The following is a 26,104-nucleotide window of genomic DNA, read 5'->3' as shown; positions in this document are numbered from 1 at the left end:
CCCCCCCCCCCCCCCCCCGCCGCGGGCCTCCCCCGGGCGGCGCAGGCCGCGGCCCCTCTCAGGGCGGCTCGCCGGGGAACGCCGCCTCCTTCACGGCCACCGCGCCGCCAGCGGCGCTCCCCAGCCACCCCGCCGTCCCCCTCACGTTTTCCATCGGCCGGGCTCTCCCCGCCCCTAGCCGGCTGCGGGGCGGGCGGAAAGAGTCGCGGCCGTAGCGGCTCCTCCTCCTGCCGCTCCCCGCCGTCACCTCCCAGCGCCACCCGGCCGTCAGGAGGGGCGGCGGCTGCAGCGGCTCCCGAGGACCCGGGGTAGGTGCGACTGTCGCGACGGGACGGGACAGGGGGCGAGTGCTGCCGTCTGCCGTGGGGTCGGGCCGGTGTCCCCGGGGTGAAGGGGAGCTTGTGCCCGCCTGGACGGGGCGGCAGCAGCCGTGGCGCCTCGGGGTGACACCGGCCCGGGGTGACAGGCAGGGGCCTGGGGGCTTGGGGTGACACCGGCCCGGAGTGACAGGCAGGGGCCTGGGGGCTTGGGGTGACACCAGCCCTGGGTGACAGGCGGTGTCCCAGGGTCTGGTGTAGAGAGAAGGTCGGGGCCCGCAGCAGCTCCGCCGTTCGTAGAAAGCTGCTCTTGTTTCTTAGGCAAATGAGGTGGTTCCCGAGGAAAATACGTGTTTTGCTCTTGCAGCTGCAGTTCCGTCCCTCGCCTGTATCCCCAGTTTGTCTTGAACTTTTAATTTTGATGTGCGTGGGTAAGAGGAGAAAGAAGCCTAAGATGGTAGTCTTGGCAGAGCCGTTACACAACCCTTTCTTTTTTTGTTTTACCAAACATTCCTTTCTACAGGCTGCTTGTAATGTACTTTACTTTTTCCTACATGTACTTAAAGCATCTTAAAACCGAAACTCTTTTAACTCTTGCTGTACCTTAGCCGGGTGTGAGACAGGAAATAGAATAAACATCTCAATATTCAGAAAAGCAGAGTTTCTGCCTGTCCTGCTTCTGCAAAAAAGAGTCTGGGCCGTGGGTGGTATCTTCCTGTGAATTTTTTTTCCTTGTTTACCAGATTAATGGTAGTTCCTGGAAGGCCCTTCCTGATAAGGAGGAGCTGTTGAGGGAAAAGCCTTCTGAAGGGAGCGGCAGAAACAGGGAAAGCAGCTCAGCCAGAAGTGGGGAGAGATGCACCGGGGCAGAAAGGCTGAGATGAAGGTGTGGAGAGGAAACTGCCATGTGTGACGAGAAAGTGTTGGTGCAGTATGTTTTGATGAAGGAGCTAATTAGTAGGGTTTGTGCATCGAAAAACCCAGCTGCTGTTGGAGGTGGGGGTTCATTCCCTGACACCCCCAGCACACAGTATTTTCTGTCAAGTGGGTCAGTGGGAGCACGTAGAGTGACATCAGAAATGGTACAAAACCAGCACTAGTGAATGGCTGCTATGAAGCTTGAGTGCGTGAGCTTTCCCCACAGCTTGGCTATTTCTATAATTTCCTGTTTTTAGAGCTGCTGTAAGAGTCATGCGGACCACTCTCCTCCCACTGATGCAGATAACTGTGTACTGGGCATTGCTTCCAGTTTTGTCTGTGGCTCCATCTCTGCCACATTTCTGCTGAATTTTGTCTTCCTGAAAATGCCTTTGTAGCTACTCTTGTGGCTTCTTCCCCTCCCACCCCCAAAGCACTCTGTATGATATGATACACTATATACAATACAGATTCAGCAAGGTTTTTAAGGGCCTAATGATTTTATGTCTATATCAACAATGATATTTATGTACCTTTCTCTTGCCTGACTTTAGTATGAAGTTAGGAGCCAAAACTTCTCCATCAATCTGGACTTAAAACTTTTGGAGTAGTCATCACCTTTGTTCATATGCTATGTCCCTTCTTTAGCTCGTTCTCTGTAGTGCCCAGAAGTTTTGAATCTTCATACTGGAAATTCTGTGATATGTCAGAAACCACTGAAAGATATAATCAGAGCACAGTAGGATGGAGATATTTCAAGGAGGTATTTATGTAGTCAGAACAGTATATTAAAGAAAAAACATTGGAAAGACTGTAGTGTTAGATAAAAACTTAAAATACATAATCCTGATCTACTACAAAAAGTCAAGCCAAGAAGTCTTTCTGGTTTGAAGGGTACAGGAGATGCTGTTTTGTTGACCTCTAGCAAGTTTCAGGAGATGCAGCATCTGGGGGTGTGTGTTTCTGTTCAATAACATTGCATTAATCAGAGCTAAGATAGAGCCTATCTTAGTTCTGTGATAGCGATCTAGTTATTAAAAAAAGGAAGCTATAGCTAAAGCAGAGATATAATCAAAAAGAGCACGAGGTTTAATGGTGGCTACAGAAATAGCAGGGCTTTTGGGCAAAGCGAAAGTTTTAATTTATTTTTAGCCAAGGCTCTGTGTGATCATACATAGAAACTCTGTCAGCTTCAAATTGCGGTTAGAGGCTTTCTTTGAATTAATTATACAACTAATAGCACCAATGTAGCTTCTTTTGTTTATTTCATACGTTTATGTCTGCTACCTTGAAATGTATGTTTCTTATCAGCTTAATGTAAATGCTGGATTTCCTTCAGGCAGTTCCCCAAGCTGGGAAGAATGCCGTGCGGTGCCGCAAGCAGTGGATAAACAAACGCATAATTGTATTATGTAAACTACTGGAAATAAGGACAGAGACTTGTCAGCTCTATGTAGTGACTTTTGTTTTGGGTTGCATTTGAAGAAGGTAGCAAAAGCCTTTTTTTAAAAACAAAAAGCTGTGTGTTTACACTCCTTCGAGCAGCACTTTCACCCATTTGAAACTTGAGTTGTTGCTCAGAGGCTGAGGTGGCCCCTTTGCCTTTGCTTTTGGCAGTGTATTTGAAAGCAGGTGGGCTTAATATAAATGCTGGATTTCCTTCAGGCAGTTCCCCAAGCTGGGAAGAATGCGGTGCGGTGCCGCAAGCAGTGGGTAAGTGAGCCAAAGGGCAGCAGTAAGAATTCATAACGTATTACTTCTGTTGTTGCTCCATGCTTGTTCCAGATTTTATCAGAGCTCACTACAAAATCTTGATAGGAAGTTACATCCTGGCTGAGGCAAGCCTGGAGTCGGTTATAGCTCAGAGTGGAGACTTGCTGGTGTCCTTCTCAGAGAATTTCAATACGTGCTTGCAGTGACCAGGCAGCCGGTCCTGCCTGTGCTTAAGCAGCTTGTTTTTTGTGTGTAAGTGTGAAATTGTATCCCTATTATTCGTCACAGATGCCGAGTGTGGACCAGTGCTCATTATTAGATTGTAGGAACTTAGTCTGAATAGGCTTCATGTATTTTTTTTAAAAAAACAAATGCAAATCCTGCACAATTCCCCTTAACAAACACACACACAGTCCTGCTACCTGGCTGTTCCCTGTACAGTGCAGAGCATCACTGTGCTGTCTGATTGGTAGCAATAATCTTTTCCATGACATAAAAAGAAATGGGAAGAAGTCCTCCATAGACATTTAGACATTGCTTCCTTTTTTTTCCCTTACACATTGTCTATTTGAGAGAGATGACACTGTCTTATTTGGTAATACAGAAGATAGGGCAGGTTAAAAGCTTTTTTTTTTTTTCTCTTTCTCCCCACTACAAAGCAGTTCTGTGGGGTTTTTTTAGGGTATTGAGAAAGTGTCACCAATAGGTCGCTCTGTTACAGCTTTAGCTCAGCTGTTGTCTTGAGGGAGCACTGGGCTTCATAGTTTCCTTCCTTTTTTGGTACCATTAATTAGTATTTCATCATTAGGAGAGGTGGGCCTCCGATTCAGGCTTTTGGATCCCAGCATTTGGCAGGCTTAAGAACTGAATTAATCCTACATTAAAGATCCAATTGAGTTTTAAATCTTTGCAAGGCCTCTCTTTGTTTTAAACCTTGCTATAGTCATTCAGTCAATATGCGCGTGAAGTGATACTCTCTGTGATTAATATATGCATCTAATTCACATTCCCAAAGACTTTTTGCTTGGATAAAAAACCATGTCGGATTTCTAACTTGGGCCTAGCAAGTTGCTCTAAATTAGGTGCTTAAGTTGCCTAAAGCACAGTGTGAGTATCCCTTTTATTGTTGCTAGAGAGAACAACTTTAAGTTTGGAAAACTGTGCTCATTCTGTAAACATTGCATGTATCTACAGTCCCAGTAACTGGTTATTGGCTGCACTTGATGGTGTTTTAACAATACCCAGTGTATATTAACAAGGACAATAAATATATTTTTAAAATGTTAGGATTTAAGGGGAAAATATTTCTTTTTCAGTAATAGGCTTTGAGGACTAAAAACAAGATTTGAAGGCCATAGTCTTGCTTTCTTTAACTTTGCTTGTTTATGGTTGTTGTGAAATACCTGGCTCTGTGGTTTACTACGCTGAATTGGTTCTTTCTTTCTGAAGTCCATTCCTGTAAAGAATCAATTGATCAGCGGAAAATGAGTATTTCATTATAGTCAGGAATGAACAGAGGATGTCTTTTTGCTCATTGATGAGTAGTAATTTTCCTAGTGTTGCTGGACAGCTGTGGGTGCAAGCCCTTCACTGTCTAGAAAGCATGAAAGCGTCACCTTTAGTGAAAGTTGATGTATTTGCACACTCTTTTTCAGCTGGGGAGTCCCTTGGCAGAGCATGGAGGGTTTGTGTGCAGCGTAGGGTATATCCATACAGCTTTTGACTGAGGTCCCATACGTCTGCCTTTCTTTGGGGAGTTGTCACTTGAACACTTGGTGTTACTTGGCTGGTTCTGCAGACAGAACAATGTCAGTGTAGGAAGTGCTGGCAGAAAACCTGACGGAAAACTTCCCTCTGCCCTGTGTTCCTGGTGCCTGGTGGGGCTGGGGAAGGCCAGAGCCTTCCACTTTGGCAGCGGGGCTGCTCCCCAGCTCTGCGCTTCAGGCTCAGGCACAGCAGCTAATTAAAAATTGGTAGTGTGAAATGAACAATGAGGCATTTTTCTAGTAACTGTTTTAGAGTACTGAATGTTACGCTATTGCTTTAGTTCTGTGGGACTCCCCACACAGAGTGTACGTTGTGAAATGGAGTAATTAGTAGTTACCTATACTGACTTGCACTGATGATGTAAAAAGTTGTTATTGCGTGGTAGAACTTAAAATAGATGAGTATAAATCCCTGAGGCACTAGTCAGTTGAGAACATCATTCAGACTATTTATAGCATGACTGTTTTTTGCAACAAATTATTTTATATGACAAGTTATGAGTTTGAAATAGAACAACCTCGTTGTGTTATTTCTTCAACCATCTCATAAACTTATTTTGGTATTATTTCTTGCTTGTTGTTGTTGTGTTGTTGGGAAAGTGTCTTTATCTGTGTTGTCATATGTATTTTGACTGTCTGTATTGTAAATATTCCAAAGGGAACATTGCAAGAGCTGCTACAAAAGGAAACACTTGGATCAGGGCAGAATAGAAAGCCAAAGTGAAATTCACCTCCTGGAATTAACTCTTGTTGTTGCTGCACGTGGATCTCAAGAGCCTGTGCAGCTTTATATAGGGACATATATGGAAACCCAAAATGGTTTGTTATCTTTCTAGAAAAGTCACAGATACTGAATGAAACCATATGCTGATGGTGATGTATGTTTAGGTGCATAAGCAGGATCCTCACGACGATGAAATGCTGCCACTGATTGGTAGCATTATACTACCTTTTTCCCTCTCCCCTGTTGTCTGCTGTTTGGACCCTTAAGACAAAGGTCCGTAAAATCAAGCATGGAAGTATGTTTCTCTCTGTTCAACCACGTGTCATCTCTGTGGTTCAGTGCTGGTAAACGGTGTCACGTCCCTGGCAGTCCCAGTTGTGCTAGCATGTTGGGTTATTTGCCTATTCAAAATTGACCCTCTATGAAGGATGTGGGTCTTGAGCTGTCGAGGAGGTGTACCAGTGAGAGGAGAGGACCCTCAGACTGGTATGAGCTGGTCTCATAAAGGAGATAAGGGGACTGGTTATTGGAGCTTTTGGTCCCTGTTTCTTCCTGCGACATGACAGATGCTGGTAGTTGTTACTAGGTGTTCAAAGAACTCTGTCATGAAGTGGCTGAGTTGCCTGTTACATCAGAATTGTCCTTTGCAGGCTTCTGAGGTCTTACTTGAATGTGGAGTCAGTTTTGTTTGGTTTTCTTACTAGCCAATAAAAGCAAGCAGTAAAAGGTATTAGTTATAGGGGAGTAATTTAGGAAATTCCTTGTGGCCTAGATGATCTCTGAGGTCCCTTCTAATCTAAATTATTCTGTGAAATACCAAATTTGTACTAGTGCAGGTATCATCAAAGCTCCAATATCTTGGAGAATCTTACTTTGGTGATATATTCACACGCATTTTTTTGTTGTATGAAGTGTTTCTAATGCTGTTCAAATGACTCTTCAAGTAGAGCTTAACAGTATAAAATATTTGAAGCAGGCTAATCTTATATGTAATTTAAATGATGAACAGTGGTTTTAAACTTTAACTTCTCATTGCTAGAGACTTGAGAATTGTAGTGTGAGTATTTGTGCTTCTTGCTAGAATCCATGACACAATTACCTTGTGTTTCTGTTTTGCTATGTACTCAGAGTTGCGGGTTTTGTTTTTTTAAGGAAGCATCTTTTTGTAGGACATCAATGGTCTGTTAGTACTCTTTAAATATACATTTTGGATAATGAGCTGAAGAGGTTCCTAAAGGCAAACTATGGATGAGAAGTTCTGCATAAAAGAGGTTTCTTGAGCTTTTGCTGGCATGATCCCAGCTGCATTAAGCTTTGTTGGAAGGGGGACCGATTTTATTAAATTAATTTTTTCATAGTAAAGGGAAGGCCTGACAGGGAGTCACATACACAGAAAACCAAATTGCAAGGGTTTTTATCTGTCAAGATGAAGAATGTTACCTGGTATAGGAGAGATGAACAGTATAGGTTCCTATATATATATACATAGTATACCTGGTATAGGAGAGATGCTGCAGTGCGTAAGTCAAAGATAAATCTTGCTCAGGCTGGTAAAGCAGCAGTTAGCAAGTATGATGCTGACTTTGGCTCGTCCTTGTCTTGCAAAAGCGCAGTGGTGGATGTCCCGGTTCACCTCTGATGAAAATCCACAGGATATTGTAAGGTGATAAATTCTGCTCTGATGGTTTCATAATCAGGGATCAGTCTCAGAGCAGGTTCTGCTTTCTACACAGGGGAGTTCTGCAATTTATAGCTTTAGGCAGCCTTTTGTACTGCATCCTGGTAATTAACCCAGAGAAGGAGTCAATGCCAAGTGTTTAACTTTACTCGGTGTTCCCTGGGAAATGGGCATAATTAAACAAATTATTTTGAACAAATATAGGTGATGATCTTTTCATCTTTTTTTGCCCTCAAATTGTTGGACCTTGGCATAGCTGGAGCCTGAACAGCAGCCATTAAATGAATTCCAGTAACGGGTGGGAATGCAGTTGCTGAGCTTGTTTCTGTTGCACCTTGAAACAGAAGTTTTCTGGCAGCCTTAAAATTGTATTCCTTACTTCTGCCACCATTGCATAATTTGTATTTTTGTTATAAATATCTCCAGTTGTAGTTCTTTTCTGCTGTGCTGGGGCTTAGAGGAGAGTGTATTTTTAAGATTCCCATTCCCCACAGATTTAATCTCTTATGAACAGGTCTGTTCCCTCTTAGTTTTGCTAAAGCATCAGGAAAACGCTCAACAGCCTGAGCAGTTAATGCCTGCAGTGTGAAGCAAGATAGCGATGTTCACCATGGGAGAAAAAACTCGGATCTTTTCTTAGAGTTTTGAGGTGAACTCCAGGGTGAGCACTGGGAATAGGAGAGGACCTTAACAGTATTCGTTCTGTATTTCCTTCAGGGCACTCCCTCTTTCCATGTGTGGTTGGTTTGTTTGGATTTTTTCTTCTTTTTATGCACTACGCCTTTTATGGCTGAGCAAACACAGACCTTGCTGTTCCTGTATCCTCCCACACAGTATTTGTGTAGCAGGGTGGACTTCAGCATCTCCTGTTCCCTGGCCTATGGTCACAACTTTCTTGTCAGCAGGCAAGTGCTGCTCATCACTAACAATTTTAGTAAGAAGTTGTGGATGTAGCAAAAGAAATTTGGGAAGATGGGCTTAGAAGATGAAATGAATACAAGGTTGTGGGAATGGTTGGGAAAGTTAACTTGGGTAAATATTTGCTAAGTTAAGAGAAATGGCCAACAGAGAGTTAGTGAAGTACGGAAAAAGTGGTGATCAGAGAAGTTTTTGAGCATGAGAAGTTGGTGTGTCTGTGGATCTTGTTTGCCTGGAATCAAACCAGCCTCGGAAAATTTCCCCTTGGAAAAGCCCTGGATAAATGCAGTGTTCGAAAGAAGCAAGTGGAACGTTTTTATATATATAGTAACATTTTTTTCAGATTGCTAATGAAGTTTGCTATTATTTCTCAACTTCAGCATTAATTGCCAAAAGGCTCTTTTAATTTTTTTTTTTCAATTTGAAAGGGAAGTTCTAAATGGGATTAAAAGCAAACAAATGACCCTGCTAAAAAAAACAAAACAGTGCATATCCCACTGTTCCCCACCTTCCACCACAAAAAAATCCTGCAAGCCTTTTTGCCTTAAATTTGTACCTAAAGCTTTATTGAGAAGGCATCTTATCATTTTTGGGGAGTGTCCTGTCACTATTGTATTTACATGTGCATTTACATGTAAATAAATAAATAACGGGTACATGTGAAGGGGAAAGGATATTCATTTCAGTGTTGTAATAATTTATATATAAAAAATATGTGTTGACTAACAAGCATTATGCAGGCTAAGAATGTGAGTTGTGGTGGTTTTTGTTTGATTTTTGGAGTGACTTGAGTAATAATTGTTCCTTTTTTATTTTAGTGCCATGGCTATATTCGGTTACGTAAAGCTGATTACTCATGTAGTGAGGCTCTGAAGTGCCAGGCTGCCTTCTCTTGATTATTTTTTTATGAAATTTTTGTGTGTGTGTGTGCCTCTCCCCTCCTGTACACCCGTACCTGTGCCCAGAGGCAGCAGCAGAGCGGAGCTGGCGGGGGGCTCTGCATCTCCCCTGCCACCGCGTGGTCCCTCGTCCCAACCTGGGGCTGGGGCCTGGCAGCTGCCCCCCAGCAATCGAGCAGGCCCCTGTGCAGGCTGTTAGGAGGGTGGCAAAGTGCCAGGAGGGAGGAAGCTGCCTGCTCTTTTTCCAGCAGAGGAGGAGAGTTACGTGTTTTGCTTTCAGCTCTAATCAGAAATGTTGGATTTTTGCTGTTTGTCCTCATGAGCTTGGGGTCTTAACTGTCATCGTATGGGGTAGCAGCAGGCATTGCCTCCAGCAGTTATGGTTTCTTTGGGATAGCAATATCTTGCAAGTGCTCTTGGGATGGGTTTTATAACCTGAATTTGAATCTCCTTTACTAAACTGTTCGGCTTTATCAAGTTCTGCAAGGTTGCAGTGAAGTGTGGTGGCATTTTGAGAATGTTCAGGCTAGAATATTGTCTCTCCAGAGCATTGAAAAAGCCCCCACATAGCTGCTGTCATATCTTTATGCTCTTTATGTTGCATCAGTGAATATTCAAAAGTAAAAATCCATTGTTTTGCTGAACTGCAGGGATGATCATGAGACACCTTTTTCCAAGATTTAGCTTCTAGCACTAAAAAGGGACACAGATAGGAACTAAATCTTAACATAGGATGTGCATTGGGCGCGTCTGGAAAAATAAACTTGATCTCCCTGCCGACTGCTGTGTGTGGAGTTTGTGCTCCTTTGTGTATATTGCACAGTAATTGTATGCCAGATCTGTGCTGTAGGTCTTACACACTGTGTTTGCATATGAAATGAAAAATTACATTGACCTTAGTCATGTAGAGAAGTGCTTGTATAATTAAAAGCTTGTTGTCTTTTCAGCTGTAGTAACCTTGAGATTTAAGTGCTTCCAAAACTCCTAGATAGCACTGCAGTGAAAGATCTCAGTGGAAACTAAGGCCAAAAGGAATGTGGAAAAAACATTTATCAGGTTATGGAGACCAACATAAGCATTTAATACGATGTAAAAATTCCTATGAGCCTTTGCCCTTCAAGTGTAATCTCGTTATGAACGGTGTCATCTTAGCTCATCTATAGTCTGTTTTTACAATTGAATATGCAGAATTGGGCCATGATGGTTGTGGGTGGCTTTTACTTCCCCTGACCTTTCTTGAGGTTTAAATCCAACCGTTTGTGATTGATTCACAGTTTACTCATTTACAGCCTGATGCTGTAAAATGTCGGCAAGTTTCCCAGCTGTGCGTCCTGCTTGGTCTCCTCAGGTGTGGAGCTGGGTGAATTGTTACCTCTGCTACGCTCATCGGAAGAGACAAAGGGGAACGGTGGGATAATGGTTATACCCCTGGCTGACCCCCCTTCCCCTTGCACTTCTGTCTGTAGAGGGGATAGAGAATAAAAAATGGCACAAACAGAAGGACAGTATTATAATTTGCCTGCACAGAAACGTCTTTTTTTTTTTCCCAGTTAAAGGCATCCCTTGTAGATTTACTGGTAAACAGGCTTTTTCTAATGCTAAGAAACTGTGTTTGCTTATTTCTTAAGTCTGTGAGACACATTACACATGGGAGTAGAGGTAAGGCAGGGTTATAACTTTTATTCTGCTCTGTTCATTGCAGTTTCTGATAGTTCATTTCTCTCTATTTAAATTCGAGTACATGCCACATGAAGTCCAAACAGTTTTTAAATAAATTGAAGATTCCCTAATTATATTTCCTTTTTGTTTTTTTGAAAAAAGTATTTTTTCCATTCCACTGTTGCTGTGCAAGAGAGCCGTGCAAACCGGAAAGGGAAGTTAACATGATTATGCAAAATGAAAACAAACCCAAAAAAATAGCACACGCAGCCCCCAACCCAAAACAAACCCAAACTCTGCAGCTGAAATCCAAAACACAGCAAAACAAGCCAGATGCAAAAGGTACACGTTAGGGGACAGAGAGGAAGGAAAGCAAAGGGATACTGTTTGCACAGCAGTTTAAAAATAGATTGGGGAATTGTCACTAAAGACTGATTGTGGATGTTTTCTTCATCTGGAATAACCTCCTTGAGTTACTTTTACTATTCTTCCTGCTAGTTGTTCCTTTTATAATAAGGCTTTCTCTATTCTGGAAAGTAATTTTCATTTTGTCCTTCATTTAGCTGTCCTTCCTGTTTGACCTCCACTTCTGTTGGACAGCTAATGACTTTGTGTACTTCTGTGCTGACAGAGGCACTACCAACTTTGAGAGATCCAATTTGTTCTAGTGATCTTATCCTTTTGGTAAACGCTTTGTATTTTATGGCAATGCTCTAAGCGTGAAGTGTATCCCTTTCCCTTCTTACTCTGACCTTGCACTTGTGCGTACGTTTGCATTTAAATGCCTTCTAACACTTCTCATACGACTATTCATCTGAAGATGTGGCTTCTTTGTCAGATGATGATCTACTCTTGATTAGTAAGACCGTTCTGTAGAGGTTGCAAACCTCTGTAGACTTTAATAGCACAATAAAGTAAGCATTTTCGAGTAATACATCCTTAACAACATAATAGACAAAGTGAACAGTACATAGTAACTGAAATGAATAAGAAAAATAGTCTGAGGAGTGACTCTACAACTGCTTAGATGTCTGAACATGTTTATTGGTCCAGCAAAAGGAATTGGGAAGAGGTTTCTCAGGGAAAAGCCTGTGCGACTTGTGCAGTTTATGTCTGAATTTTGCTACTGTAAACATGTTGCCCGTTAATTTTATGTAGTGTAATTAGTGAAGCACTGCAGAAAATAACTGTATTATGTATATTTTTCAGATCTTTGCAATGAATAACCCTGGCTACCCCCCAGCAGGTGGATATCCACCAGCAGCCCCAGGTAAGTTGTTTAAATGAAGTAAACATTAAATGGCAGTGGTGGTCCTGGAGTGGGAAGGTGGCATGGACAGAGAGGAAGACTGCGGAGGGTTTTCTTAAGTCAATGAAGCTCTCTGTGCTCTCTTCTTAAGTCCTATTTTATCTTGGTTGGGGATTCTGATTTATATAATATGGGTGCTCTACCATGTGTTCATATAAGGTCCATTTTCATTTATCTTAAACAAAGTACAGAGCACTAGGAGATAGCCATAATTTGACTGAAATCAGTGTCAAACAGTGTCCTCTTAGTACTGAGTCTTAAAGGCAGCTGGTGAGAAAAATGAGTATAGGGAGAAATCAGTCACACAAAACCCTATCCCATGAAAATATGGGCTATCTCTAATTCACTGTTCTTAGGCAGATGGTTGGATATGTGAGGGCTGCTAAAAAGGATATAAATTATAATAGTGTAAAGTTTATGAAATGTGTAACTACTGCTTGGTATTAGGGTGAACTATATAGTTGTTGGTAATGAACTTTACAGCTGTTAGTATTGTTGGTAGAAAGGGCTGGACTCATATGGGTATGGTGAAATGTGGAGTTAAGCAACTTTAGCTTGGGAAGGGGAAGCAGTGAACAGTGAGAAGCCAAACTAGCCTGGGAGGATAAATCCTATTTCTCAGCAGGAGAATATGCCAGAATATCCTGAGATATTCTGGCACTGCTGTGCAGACAAGACTCTACTGCTGTGTGCAGCCAAGTTTTGTGACTTGGGTGAGTGTAGTGTGTCATTCTCTGTACATACCTCTCAAATTAGCAGCCTAAAAGGAATTGATGTCGTTTTACTGGAATACCCAGACAACTTTTCTAGTTTAAGAGAAGCTACTCTCTAGCCAGAATATGGTGCTTACAGTATTAACTCTTGAGTGTTAATCTTCAAATGTGTTTAGAGTTGTTTTAAATGAGAACTTACAGATTCAATGATAACTAACATGATTAGAAATACCCAGTGAGGCTTCTCTTTATATCATAATTGCATTCCTATCCTGCACCTCTTCAGGTGATTTTCATTCTCCCAAACTGCTAGTGTTGAACAGACATTACATTAGAAATGTAAGTAGTAAAGAATAAGTTAAAAAAGGTGTAGTTTCTTGTTTCAGCACAGCTGTGTTTGATTTCAGGTAGCAGTCCTTGGGGTGGTGCTGCCTATCCACCTTCAAATCCACCTCCAATTGGTCTAGAAAACGTGGCTGGCTATGCCAATCAGTTCAATCCCAACTACATGGCTGGGATGGTGAGTTTGCTTTCATTTAATGTGTTTTACTGTGACGTCCTTAAGTGCAAAGGTGTGTTTCTGGCATTGCCACTGAAAAGTTTCTCGCTTGAACTCTGTGCCTTTATGTCTGGTCTGTTTAGATATTAAACATTCAATATAATCTATTAAAGAAAATGGTTAGTGCAAGCCTTTCCTTATTTTAGGAAAGCAGACCACTAGTTAAATGTTCATTTAAGAGCCTAACTTCAAAAGTCATGGACATGAAAGTAATATAACTTGGCTTTTGCTGTGCGGAGGAGTAGGGGAACAGACTACTAACAGTAAGTATCCACTGTTAGTATATTCCCATTGGCAAACACAGGTCAGATTTTGCCTATTACCTGGATTTTGGCCAGTCTGAATAAAGAACAAGGCTATGCAACTTGAGGTATCAGTGACTCATCCCTGAAAAGAATACGGGATCAGCTGTCTCTTATAAGCACTGATGTTTGACAGATGGCAGTAAAAACCTTTTACATTGATTGAAGAAAATGCAGAGGTTTCAATGTGACTTTTTTTTTTTTTTTTGCATAACGTGAGTGACACTTCTGACAACTTAGTCTTCAGAAATCTGTTATGCTGCGTAACGAATGCACAGTTTGTAGAAAGACATTTGCATTATAGATACCATTCGGAGGCAATGATTAAATGAAGTGATTTCACAGCCAGCAGTCAAAATGAGCAACAAACTATCTAGGGTGCACATAGCAGTATCCACAGCAACTCTCTTCTAAGTCAGAACACTGCAATCATCTAATGTCAGTTCTTCTGCTTCCTCAAGAGTCAACTGAATACAGATTTTTTTTTCCGTTTTGCTTGCTAGTAAGACCTGATTATTGCAAAATTCTTTTGCGGATGCAGAACTACTGATCTGTTTTGGTGGGGAGGGAGATTGGGTGTTGTGTATTAACCATATTATTGAAACTCAACTGTACATCTTCCCGTCTCCTGCTTTATTTGCTGTCATTGCAGGCATCCAACCTGGCAGGGACCTTTGCAGGGGCAAACGTACCACAGGGCATGTATCCTTCAACCCCTGGGGGTTATCCTCCAGTCCCTCCAGGTGGCTTTGGGCAACCTCCATCAGGACAACAGCCCTTTTATGGAGGGTATCCTCCACCTGGAGGAAATCCACCATCAGGAATGCCAGCTTATCCAGGATACCCAGGTGGCCCTGTGCCAGGCCAGCCCACACCACCGCCTGCTCAGCAGCCTATGGGCTATCCAGGACAACCACCAGCAACTTACCCAGGGCAGCAGCCCATGCCAAATTATCCACCAGGCCCAGCTGTGAATCCATCTACACCCTCTTTCCCAGGAACTACAGGGCCTACGGTCTCTCCAGTAACAGTAAGAGCATTCAGTGCTTTTGTTTTGATATGTGACTGTGTATGTCTTTCTCTACATTTTCTCTGTGTGTATAAGAGTAAACCTGGTCTAAAATTGAAAAATAAAGTAATGAAAAGAAGTTTGACTAAAGAGAGATGGATCCTTTCTAAACGCAAGCAATATAGGCACTTAGGACTTGAAACAAATGCTGCTTTACCACATTATCCAAGAAGAAGGATTTGGTGTGAATTCAAGTTTAATGAAATTTGCCTTTTCTAACTCGACAAAGTATTGCTAGTTCTATATACAGTTTCATCAAACCTTAATTAATTCAACAGCAGATTTAATATCAGTAAACCTTCTTGACTTTGCATTTTCTCATGATTTGGGTATAGAAAAAACCAAATTGTTAAGGTGGTGGCTTTTTGAGTTTTCTGTTACTTTTCTAACAGAAAGAAAAATGCTGACAGTGATCATCTTTCCTAAGCAGTAAAACACAGTCTTTTGCTGATTAACACTAATATGCTACTCAACTTGGTCTGATTTCAGCATGGAAACCGAGGCACAATCACTGATGCACCAGGATTTGACCCTCTGAGGGATGCAGAAGTCTTAAGGAAGGCCATGAAGGGATTTGGTGAGCCGTCTATGGATTTACGTTTCAGTTAAAAGTAGAATTGCAGCTTTGATTCAGCAATGCCTTTCTCCATTGTTATATGTGTACTGAGTGGGCTAGTTCACATGTGGTTGTCCTTGGTTATCAGAAGAATTATTGGAAGTGCACGTAGACACAAACGACATCATGAGTTTGGTATTTGGTTTTGGGGGATTTTTTTTTGTGTTCTTCCTGTGTTTGTGATTGGGAGTAAAGCTTGAAGTTCTGTGGTTGTACGTGAGAGGAGATACCATAGATGAATGAAAGGCATGCGTGTCCTTTGGTGAGATTTAGAAGAGATAGGATCAAATGGAAACAGAAAGCTGAGTCCTCACACAACATGGGTGCTCATTTTGGGGTGTCTGTGTGCACGTACAGGAACCGATGAGCAGGCGATTATCGATTGCCTTGGAAGTCGTTCAAACAAACAACGGCAGCAGATCATCCTGTCCTTCAAAACAGCTTATGGAAAGGTAAATACATCATGAGAATAGAAGGAAGAGGGAATAAGACCCTACATTGCGTCACTGGAAATCAGAAGACTTAGTGTTTGGAAAAAAAAATTGGAAGTTGCTTAAGGGGAAAGATGATTCATGTCTTCCTTCATAGCCAGTTTAGGGTTCTGCTTTTACCCACTCTTGATTTCTTCATGTAGTGTCTCAGATGAAACATATAAAGCAGTTTCTCTGCTAAATGATTACTTTGATTCTTTGGCCTGTGCGGTCTATTTAATTGGACCTTAATTACCTAGATATGTGTGTTATGTTAGGCTGGCTTTAGTGCTGTTAAGGGGAATAGCTTTACTTTGAAGATATATTATTTGTGCTTATGCATAAAGAATTCAAATTGAACTGCACACACAGCTTTGGTGCTTACATTTGTCCATTTTGGTCTTCATGCATTTTGTCCTTGTTTTTATTTCTCATTAGGATTTGATCAAGGATCTCAAGTCTGAGCTATCAGGTAACTTTGAGAGGACAATCTTAGCAATGATGAAGACACCTGTCATGTTTGATGCTTATGAAATCAAGGAAGCTATAAAGGTTTGTGTAGGAGATACAAATTTATAAGATAGAGGAAATACTTGAACTGATAACGTTTTTGGTAGTCATTTAAAAACTTGAACTTACATTCCCTCCTCTCCATCCAGATAGTCAACCCACTGTTTGACTGATCTGTACCCTGGTTCTTGGAGGTATAGGATAGTAAAATTGAGAAATGTAATTCCCATAGGATACAGGTAAATACTACTTAATGGGTTTGTGTTGTAACAAAAATATATTAATAAATAAATACACAAAGAAAGGCAGAAACTGAGTTCTAATGGTCTCTGCAGTTCATTTATTACGTAGTCTTGAGTAAGCCACTGAGGCAGCTCTCGTCTAAGCCAGCTGCTACGTGGGGCACCTTTGTTTCTGAATTTTTGCTTTGAGCTGTGAGGAAACTGATTATAAAACCACTCAAATTAAGAGTTGTCAGTAAATTTACACTCAGTGCTCAAGGATAGTTCAGAAAACTAGGTTCATAAAGATTTTGGGCAGGTACCCCTTTTTATCTTCCCCCTCCTCCCCTACCCCCCGACCTTGAAAGTGTATTGTCCTAGCCTATGCTGAACCTTTTCTAAAATATTGTGGAAGCTTTGTGTACTTTCTCTTTAAAGCTTTGTGTGCTTTCTCTTTATAGCAAACAGATTTTTAATAAATATTTAGGTTTTTAAAATAAAAGCAGGTCAAACATTTGTATTTCAAGGCAGTGTTTAAGTGAAGGTGAAATAAATATTTCTATTACTGAGTCAGTATGTATATTTACATGTTCTTTGGCCACAATTTTAAAGTAGCAAGGAGGATTAAATAATATTAGCTGTATTGTAATTGCAACTGATATCTGTTAGTTTGTGAAAGTTACCTATTAGAATTTAAAAAATTGTCTTTAATGGTAGTGGAAAATTGATTCTTAAAATGCAATGTGAAAGACTACATTTTAAAATGAAGTGTCTTCATACTTAATTATCTGTTCAATTTGTATCTTTAATACATGTTTGTGTCTTGGAAATGTGTTCTAAGTAGCATTTAAACTACTTGCTTTGACTTCTGTAACAAGATTATATTTTGAATTGCATCTTGTTGTATTTCTTTTATACTAGGTTGTAGTAGATAAGATGAGAATCTGAACAGTGTGTTTTCTCCTTCTGCTTTGTTTTAGGGTGTTGGCACAGATGAAAATTGTCTCATTGAAATCTTAGCTTCTCGCAGTAATGAGCATATTCAGGAACTCAACAGAGTCTATAAAGCAGGTTAGAATTGGTACAGTTCCATCAAAATTTCCTTACTTTTCTTCCTTAATCACTGACTGACAATATGAATTTATGAAATGAACAGGGGTGTATGATGGTTCATGACTGTCCCTCTGTGTGTCTTTTCCAGAATTTAAGAAATCTCTGGAGGAAGCAATAAAAAGTGACACATCTGGACACTTTCAGAGGCTTTTAATTTCACTTGCTCAGGTATTTGCATGATGGGATCTTGGAGTTTGGGTTTTGTGTGTGTGTTTGTAGGGTTGGAGTAACCAGTAACACTTTTGTATCTTTCAAATTCTTTCAGGGAAACAGAGATGAAAGTACATCTGTTGACATGTCTCTTGTCCAAAAAGATGTTCAGGTCAGTAGAAATTCTTCATCATTTCTAAGTGTAGCCAGGTCAATACGCTGAAATTTGACTATGTGGTTTCTGCTTACTCTTAGTTTTGGGGACCTTGTGACTTCTCCTGATGTACGTTTCAGTGGATGAAAGTGATAAGAAAAATGCTGATAGAGCATTGCAGCCATGTAGCTCCATTACAGAGATGAAGCTCTTGGCAAACAGAGTCCTTAGTTGTGGGGTTTTTTTCCAGGTGTTAGGTTACTCCATTGTGCTGCTTATTAGGGGAATGGGTCAAAGAGATTTTAGGTGATATATGTGTGGATTAAATTTTAATCTGATTAACTCCTGCATTAACCTTAGCCTGTTATTTAAGGAACTCTGTATTTTTGCAACAAATAAGGCACTTGGACCTAGTAATTCTTGCCCTTTTTCTTTTGGTGTTCCATTTCACCACATGGTAGAGAGAAAACCCTGGATGATTTCAGTACAGTACTGTTGTATAAATAGTAGTAATTAGCTTTCTACTTAGTATACCTTAGCCAAAAGTCAGGAACATCCCAGAACATACCTAGAGGCATAGAAAAAAAGCTGAATGTAAGCTCTGTTAGGAAGAACAGTTTTTGGGTACTTTTTAAACAATTTTCCCCACTTTAGTAATCTGGAGCTCTTATGTTTGGGCACTTCTGCATCAGTAAGCTAGGAAGACTGCAAGCATAGCCTCTTGTAGGAAGGTTAGAACTAGCTGTTATTTATTGCTTATTCCTCTTGTCCAGCAGTACCTAGACTAAAAAATAAGTATAAAGGGAGGAGAGGCTGTAAGGAAGCAGATCTGTAACCCTGCTTTTCAGCCTGACTGCCTTTCTGAGTAATGCAATGTGAACTCCCTTCTGTGTTTAGGAGCTGTATGCAGCTGGAGAGAACCGTCTGGGAACCGATGAATCCAAATTCAATGCCATTCTGTGCACAAGAAGCAGAGCCCACCTAAGAGCAGGTAACAGTGTCCTCTGCGTAAACAGTAACTTCATTCTGTTGTGTGTAATGATACAAATGTTCAGTGTAAAAAATGTCTGTAAAATGGGTATAATGATAACTGAGTGAAAAGAAGGCTGAGGGAATGGGTACAAGAGCTGCACATCATGATGATCTCTCTTAAATACCAGAGCAGGTAGACGTCGTACTTGTTCAAATGTTTCTCTGATAAAAGAATTGAAAAACTAGAATTGTTTCAAGTTTGCCTGCTTGTGTGTGCACGATGCACTTGCAATCCTTTCCTTCCCCTTTTACTTGTTAGTGATTTGGTGTTACATCAGTCTATAGTGGTGGTAATGTTAGTGACCACGTAGAACTTTTGGGGTGTGCTACATGTTGAGGCACTTGTATAGAGAGGAAAGGATGGGGGTGTGGGTGACAACCTGAATGTTTTGTTCTTAATTTTATTGACACCCAAAGCTTTCCTAGATGAATTTTCACTATTTCCCTTACAGTGGTTTCTGAGTCTAGCCCTTTAAAAATAAAAACAGAACTAGACAAGCTAGAAGGAGCATGGTGACATGTAAACGGAACAATGTGGTTGATAACACAGTACGTGGTTTCTGAGTCTAGCCCTTTAAAAATAAGAACAGAACAGACAAGCTAGAAGGAGCATGATGACATGTAAATGGAACAACGTGGTTGATAACACAGTATTAGTCTTTGAGACATGAAAGGTTGTGTGAGTATATGGTAGTATCGAGTTGAGAGGTGTGATTGACATGAAGCCATCCAGCATGCACCAGTGCCACCCTGTTTTGTGAGGCTGACTCCCAAAATCTTTCTCTTCCATTAACAGTCTTCAGCGAGTACCAGAGGATGTGTAACCGGGACATTGAAAAAAGCATTTGTCGTGAGATGTCTGGAGACCTGGAAAAGGGCATGCTAGCAGTAGGTATGTGTCGTCTTAGCAAGTTCATTCCTGGTTTTCCACTACAACTGGCTGGGATGGTGGCATCTGTGACTTCAGCTAAGGATGATCTTCTTAGTAATAATGCCAGTTTTCTGCTTTTTTTGTTGAGCTTTCTGTGTAATCACTTGTGTTTAGTAAAGCAGGGCACTTAATTCACCTCAAAATGACAGATGAAGCTTTTGCTTCAGGCAGCTACAGAATTTAAATTCAATGTGTTAAAGTGGGGAGACAGTTATTAACTGTACTTGGCACTGTTTTAAGAAGTGATGAGAACTTGTATGCTGAGTCAGTAAGAATAGAATATTTGGGAGAGCTTTGGAAATCAAGCAAAATATAGGCATTAACTCTTTAATTAATTTCCTCTACCTCTTTTTAGTAGAAAGAAAACTTAAATTTGATTGCAAAGAGGTTATTTTTTCTGCATTTCCTGTTGCAAGAGCTTTGTTATGTCTTTGTTTTTAAGTGCCTCCACTAATGGAGAGTAAAGACTCTTACCTCAAGTCTACTATTGTCCCTTGGGAAGTAGTCATCAGTTTCCATGAGATTGAAACAAGGCCTTAAGTTGATGGGCAGTAGTTTTATTTGGAATGTTTTATTCTAGAGAAAACTGTGGACTTCTTTTTTTGTCTCATCTTCTGTGTCTCATCTCTTAGACGATGCTGCCTCTTTACATCTCTGTTTCTTTTTATGTTTATTACTGTGAATATACGGTGGTATCTAGAGCTGCTGCTTTAGAAGTGTTGTTCTTTGGTTTTGGATATGGTAGTGACCAGAAAAGTGATGTAACAGAAAAAAAAACAAAACCAAAAAAAACTTCCTACTGAAATAAATAGGAAAAATGTACTTTGTATCACTTGTAAACAAGATGGGAGAGGAATTTGGCTTTCCTGCAGCACATTTTTTCTTTTTCACGGAGAGATTTCTAACAAACTCTTGCAACATGGGAATAAATTTTAAAAGCTTCATTTTTTCACTCCTGTCTTGTGCATATGTGAACTATGTAACTGTTTTTCTTACTGTACTTGGCCAGGCTGTCACTATTGTGGCCTTTTAATGACCCAAACTGGGTCCAGTTGTGTTGGTGTGACACCTTTGCAGACCTCTTCCAGGATTCAGAATTTTTTACCTCAAAAAGAAATATTTCTCAGAGTTTGTAGGAAAAGATCACCTGGGTAAAGAAACTGTACTGACAGTCCTTTGACTTCATGGAGCTTTGCAGTCACTTGATGGGTCTCCATGTAGATACAGATTCAGAATTGGGACCGTAGCTTGCAGACAAGCCTTTTGAGCAAGAATTTATTTTAATATTAACTGAATATTGAATAGATATTGTTGTTTGGGGTATTTTTTATTTATATGTGTATATATGTATATACATACACACATATCAGTCAGTGATGTTAGCATCATTTGTTCTGTGAACCTTGTTTACAGGGAAAAAAGGTTTTCTAATTGAAAATATTTAATTTTGCTTTCTTTAAAGCTTTCTGGATTGTACAACTGGTAACATAATAACATCTTCAAGCATCTTAAAGTGCAAGTGTGTTGCTTTAGCAAAATACAGTGATAAAGAAACATGCATTTCATTTGTCATTTGTTCTTGAATTGTATTATATGTATCATTGACAGTTGTGTGTGGTGAACTGCTAGCTCTCATCTACATTTTCCTATTCAGAAAAGTACTTTTTCCTATATAGAATGTGTGTTGCTGTGAAATACCTATTTAGGTTTACCCCTTTTGTTCTGTTTTGATTTTACTTGATTGCTTTTCATACCTTTTTGTGCTGTAAAATGTCAGTCAGGTGTGGTTTGTTTTCTGTGTAGTTTGCAACAGGTTGCATGATTGTTTACTTGTGACTAACATAGGACTAATATATAGATTTGAATTCTTTAATTATTTCATTCTCCATTTCTGGAGGATTCTTTCATTATCCTGATAAACCTGACAGTTATTTGATTTAGATTTTGCTCTTTCGGGTTTCTAACGAACTGTGCTAATTAAATTTAAAATCCAATCATTACTAAATAAGCATGTCAAGAATTTTTCCGGAGTCATGGTAAACTTTGTGGCTAAAAAAAAAGTGTAACTAAGGGTGAAGTTTCTGTCACAGGTGGCCTCCCAACTTGTACTAGGGCGGGACATGAATTTGTCATACCTTGCAGATGCCTGCCCTGAAAATTCTTAAAGTAGGAAAAAAACAGGAGCACCACTGACTATGTGTTCCTTCAAGCCTTCTGTCCCCTCACTGTCCCCTCTTTTCCCCCAGAATTTGGTTGTTAAGATCCTCACAATTCATTATGGCTACTTCATGCTACCTGGTTTCTAGTGACTGAAAAGTTTGCTTTGAGTCATGAAGTGTAGTAGGTTCTTTATTGCAGCTTCTGTTTTGATTAAAAATCATTTCAGTGACTAACTGAAGGAGTGGAAGCTGCATTGTATCGAGTGTATGTTTATGTAAAATTACAGCATGTGACTATCTAGGGTAAACCCCAAAAATGACTGAGAGTTCAGATTGAGGATGAACACCTGATTTCTGTAATACTGTTTCTTTTTGCAGTTAAGTGCCTCAAGAACACGCCAGCTTTTTTTGCAGAGAGATTGCAGAAAGCCATGAAGGTAGGTGTCTGTGACAGGATACATAAACTTAGACCGTGTTTTTTAAAAAATGCTTGTACAGCTCATTGGGATGAGTTGTTCAGCTGAAGGGGGCAGATGACTAATAAGATGCAGGCATTATTATGAAAGGCTGGAAAAATTGAGCTAATTTGATCCATTCAAGGGATACATACAACTATACCTTAAGCAAAGAAAGTCTTCACTTGGTAAAACACAAATATGCTTAAGACTCATTGAAACTGGTGTCTTTTAAGCTGAAATAAATAAATAGGCCATTAAACTCAGCAAAATTTCCTGACCCCTTGTCCCTCTCACAACCCCTGCCTTTTTTTTCCTCTTAATAGAGAAATGAGTGTTAGTGTCCTGCCAGTAAATTCAATTTATTAAAGCATGATAGGCCAAATTCTGTTCAAGCATACGGAAGTCAATGGGGTTAGGCTGGTAAAGAGTTGGCCGTTTGTGGGGTGATGATTTTATTTTATTTTATTTTATTTGTACTGTATCATCTAGCATTATTAGTATTTTATATTGTCGTTTTGTTTGTTTCAGGGAGCGGGAACAAAAGACAGAACTCTGATTCGAATCATGGTATCGCGCAGCGAGGTTGACCTGCTGGACATACGTGCGGAATACAAGCGGATGTATGGCAAATCCCTCTACACAGATATCACTGTAAGACCTGGAGATTTTACTTTCCCTGCTGTGGCACCCTTTCTGCTAGTACAGCCTGGATCCTTACACTGAATTAACTGCACCGAGTGTGTTTGGTTTGCTGCGTTTGTCGGGAGAGCGGATGCTGAAGTGCTGGATAACAGGCAGCGCTTGCCTTTGCGTGGGGGCTGGATGAGCTACAGTTGGAAAGGAAGCCAACAGGCAAGGAAGGAAAGGGAAATTGGTCCAGAGGGATTTCAGAGACCTGGTTTTAAGTCTGGTCTCTGCCCCAATGTCTGTATATGATCGTGTAGAAACCGCTTAGTCTCCCAACTGAGTAACGATGGTGCTCTACCTCACGTAGAGCTACAGTTGGAAAGGAAGCCAACAGGCAAGGAAGGAAAGGGAAATTGGTCCAGAGGGATTTCAGAGACCTGGTTTTAAGTCTGGTCTCTGCCCCAATGTCTGTATATGATCGTGTAGAAACCGCTTAGTCTCCCAACTGAGTAACGATGGTGCTCTACCTCACGTATGTTGAAAGAGTTTAAAGCTCCTAATATGCTTTTAAAAGATTGCCGCCTCTTTCTCCTGTTAAGTACAAGATTTTGGAAATAGCCTAAGCTTCAGATTCTTTAGCAGTTGGTCCATGGAAAGGAAGCCAACAGGCAAGGAAGGAAAGGGAAATTGGTCCAGAGGGATTTCAGAGACCTGGTTTTAAGTCTGGTCTCTGCCCCAATCTCCATATGTGATTGTGTAGAAACTGCTTAGTCTCCCAGCTGAGTAACAATGGTGCTGTACCTCGTGTGTGTTGAAAGAGTTTAAAGCTCCTAATATGCTTTTAAAAGATTGCCACCTCTTTCTCCTGTAAGTACAAGATTTTGGAAATAGCCTACGCAGTTGGTCTGCCCTACTACTGCTGCTAACAGCTATAGCAAGTCACGAGTACACCTGGCCGATGGGGAAGGTGGAGCTGGAGGAGAGTGAGTGGTGCCACTTTCATTTACCTTGTAATGAAGGTTCCAAATCTATTAAGCCCTTACTTATTCCCTCTGCTGTCGACACTGAGGGACTGCAACTTGGAGGTGTTTGGAAGGAATCCTGCAAAGAAAGTGGAAGATAGTGTGTGCCAAAAAAAGATTTTGGAAATAGCCTAAGCTTCAGATTCTTTAGCAGTTGGTCCACCCTACTACTGCTGCTAACAGCTATAGCAAGTCACGAGTACACCTGGCTGATGGGGAAGGTGAAGCTGGAGGAAAGTGAGTGGTGCCACTTTCATTTACCTTGTAATGAAGGTTCCAAATCTATTAAGCCCTTACTTATTCCCTCTGCTGTCGACACTGAGGGACTGCAACTTGGAGGTGTTTGGAAGGAATCCTGCAAAGAAAGTGGAAGATAGTGTGTGCCAAAAAGTCTTTAATGTGAGTCTTCTGCCAGCAGCTGTATGGTCATTCTGCCCACACACCCCTGGGGCTCACCTCGCAGCAGCTTTTTCCAAGTGTTTAACTCTGGAGTGAAGATGTGTTTCCGCTACAGTAGTTATATGCCCTGTACCCACCAATGTGTGAGTAACAAACAGTGGGACTTTGGTGGAAAAGCTGTGTATCTCCACCCCACACCTTTTGATCTGGCATTAAAATAATTTTACCATTCAGAAACAGGAACAGGCCATACCCATTTAATGGGCTGAACTTATTCAAAACTTGGTTTCAGTAAATACGGGGCATGCGTGTGCATTTAAATTCTACTTCTTATTTCTGTAAAAGTAGAGCTGAAAACATAAGTCTTTAATGTGAGTCTTCTGCCAGCAGCAGAGTGAGTGGTATTTTGGAAATAGCCTACGCAGTTGGTCTGCCCTACTACTGCTGCTAACAGCTATAGCAAGTCACGAGTACACCTGGCCGATGGGGAAGGTGGAGCTGGAGGAGAGCGAGTGGTGCCACTTTCATTTACCTTGTAATGAAGGTTCCAAATCTATTAAGCCCTTACTTATTCCCTCTGCTGTCGACACTGAGGGACTGCAACTTGGAGGTGTTTGGAAGGAATCCTGCAAAGAAAGTGGAAGATAGTGTGTGCCAAAAAGTCTTTAATGTGAGTCTTCTGCCAGCAGCAGAGTGAGTGGTCAGTAGTTCTTTCCTTTCAGGACATATATAAACAGGAATGTTTTATATTTTGTGGACTGTGCTTTACACCTGCACAGGATTTATCCTGATCTTTGAGGTGCCTATTTGTCACTATTGTAATAATTTTCATCTGGACAAAGCAGTTTTCAGTAATACCTGAAAATGAAAGGTGAGATAAATGTACCAGGTGAAACTGTTCTGTCAAAAGGACCAGCAAACCTCATCAACCAGTTAATAAGCAGCTCCCAGGGAACGTTTTTACTCATAAGGGCACCAGGCAAAACTCAACAAGCAGGGCCTTTTGTGATTAATTGCTGCTCTTCATGAAATATTTCAACCTTTTCAATGCATGTTTGTGTGTGCATCCGTACTGACTTTTAGTGCCCACAACATGAAAGAGGTGCTCTCTAATTGTGGAAGAAAACCACCCTTAGGTCTTCTATTGGGGCATTGTTTTTAATGTTTCAACATAATAAAGGGTAAAACTTTCACTCTCTGCCCCTGGAAAAATATCCACATTGACTGCAAGGAAAAGGACTTCTGCATTAATTTTTCCGTATTTTCATACCTTTTGCTGGAAGACAGCTTTTCAGTGAGAGTTTCTAATTGAACTTTTCCCAGGTAAGTAGTTGAATGCGGATAGCAAATTCAGTTTCTTAAATAAATATATTCTCTATGGACACTTTTGGTTCCAGTTATAGAAGCAGCAGATTTTACTGTGTACTTGTATTAGAGTGATTTCTAATCAACAGGGTTTTTAATTTACTTTTTTTTTTTTAAGACATCTGCTTTCTTTCAGCCCTGGCTTCATCTCTTTTGGTTGTAAATGTCGTGCTTAGGATGCTTACACTTCTTTTTCCTCTATTTCAAGGCACAAGTCTTCAACTTTTCTTTTTCTGGGTTTCTTTCCAGGGTGATACTTCAGGCGACTACCGGAAAATCCTACTCAAGTTGTGTGGTGGAAATGACTAAATGGAGCATTGAGCTTTTCTTAAA

The 26,104-nt window shown here is 40.8% G+C and overlaps 1 protein-coding gene across 1 annotated transcript; it reads left to right on the top strand.

The window, feature by feature from the left end:
• The first annotated feature begins 211 nt into the window (after positions 1 to 211).
• On the top strand, positions 212 to 26,104 carry ANXA11 (annexin A11). Its single transcript, XM_014956338.1, has 15 exons — positions 212 to 308; positions 11,802 to 11,862; positions 13,022 to 13,134; positions 14,128 to 14,505; positions 15,034 to 15,121; positions 15,518 to 15,612; positions 16,069 to 16,182; positions 17,342 to 17,432; positions 17,563 to 17,642; positions 17,740 to 17,796; positions 18,676 to 18,769; positions 19,607 to 19,702; positions 22,279 to 22,337; positions 22,887 to 23,009; positions 26,021 to 26,104. Exons 2-15 carry the CDS (start codon positions 11,811 to 11,813, stop codon positions 26,078 to 26,080), a joined length of 1,500 nt encoding a protein of 499 aa, XP_014811824.1. The 5' UTR covers positions 212 to 308; positions 11,802 to 11,810; the 3' UTR covers positions 26,081 to 26,104.

Source organism: Calidris pugnax, unplaced genomic scaffold (genome assembly GCF_001431845.1).
Source record: "Calidris pugnax isolate Ruff unplaced genomic scaffold, ASM143184v1 scaffold196, whole genome shotgun sequence".
Classification (NCBI taxonomy): Eukaryota; Metazoa; Chordata; class Aves; order Charadriiformes; family Scolopacidae; genus Calidris; species Calidris pugnax.
The sequence above is the reverse complement of the archived record's forward strand: the minus strand, read 5'-3'. Positions and strand labels throughout refer to the sequence as shown.

What these genes read in the sequence shown, in the direction of transcription:
- ANXA11 (XM_014956338.1), top strand. Translation starts at nt 11,811, where the DNA reads ATGAATAACCCTGGCTACCCCCCAGCAGGTGGATATCCACCAGCAGCC. An exon ending in AAATCAAGGAAGCTATAAAG is followed by an intron (nt 16,183 to 17,341) that starts GTTTGTGTAGGA and finishes GCTTTGTTTTAG; the next exon opens with GGTGTTGGCACAGATGAAAA. An exon ending in CAACAGAGTCTATAAAGCAG is followed by an intron (nt 17,433 to 17,562) that starts GTTAGAATTGGT and finishes TGTCTTTTCCAG; the next exon opens with AATTTAAGAAATCTCTGGAG.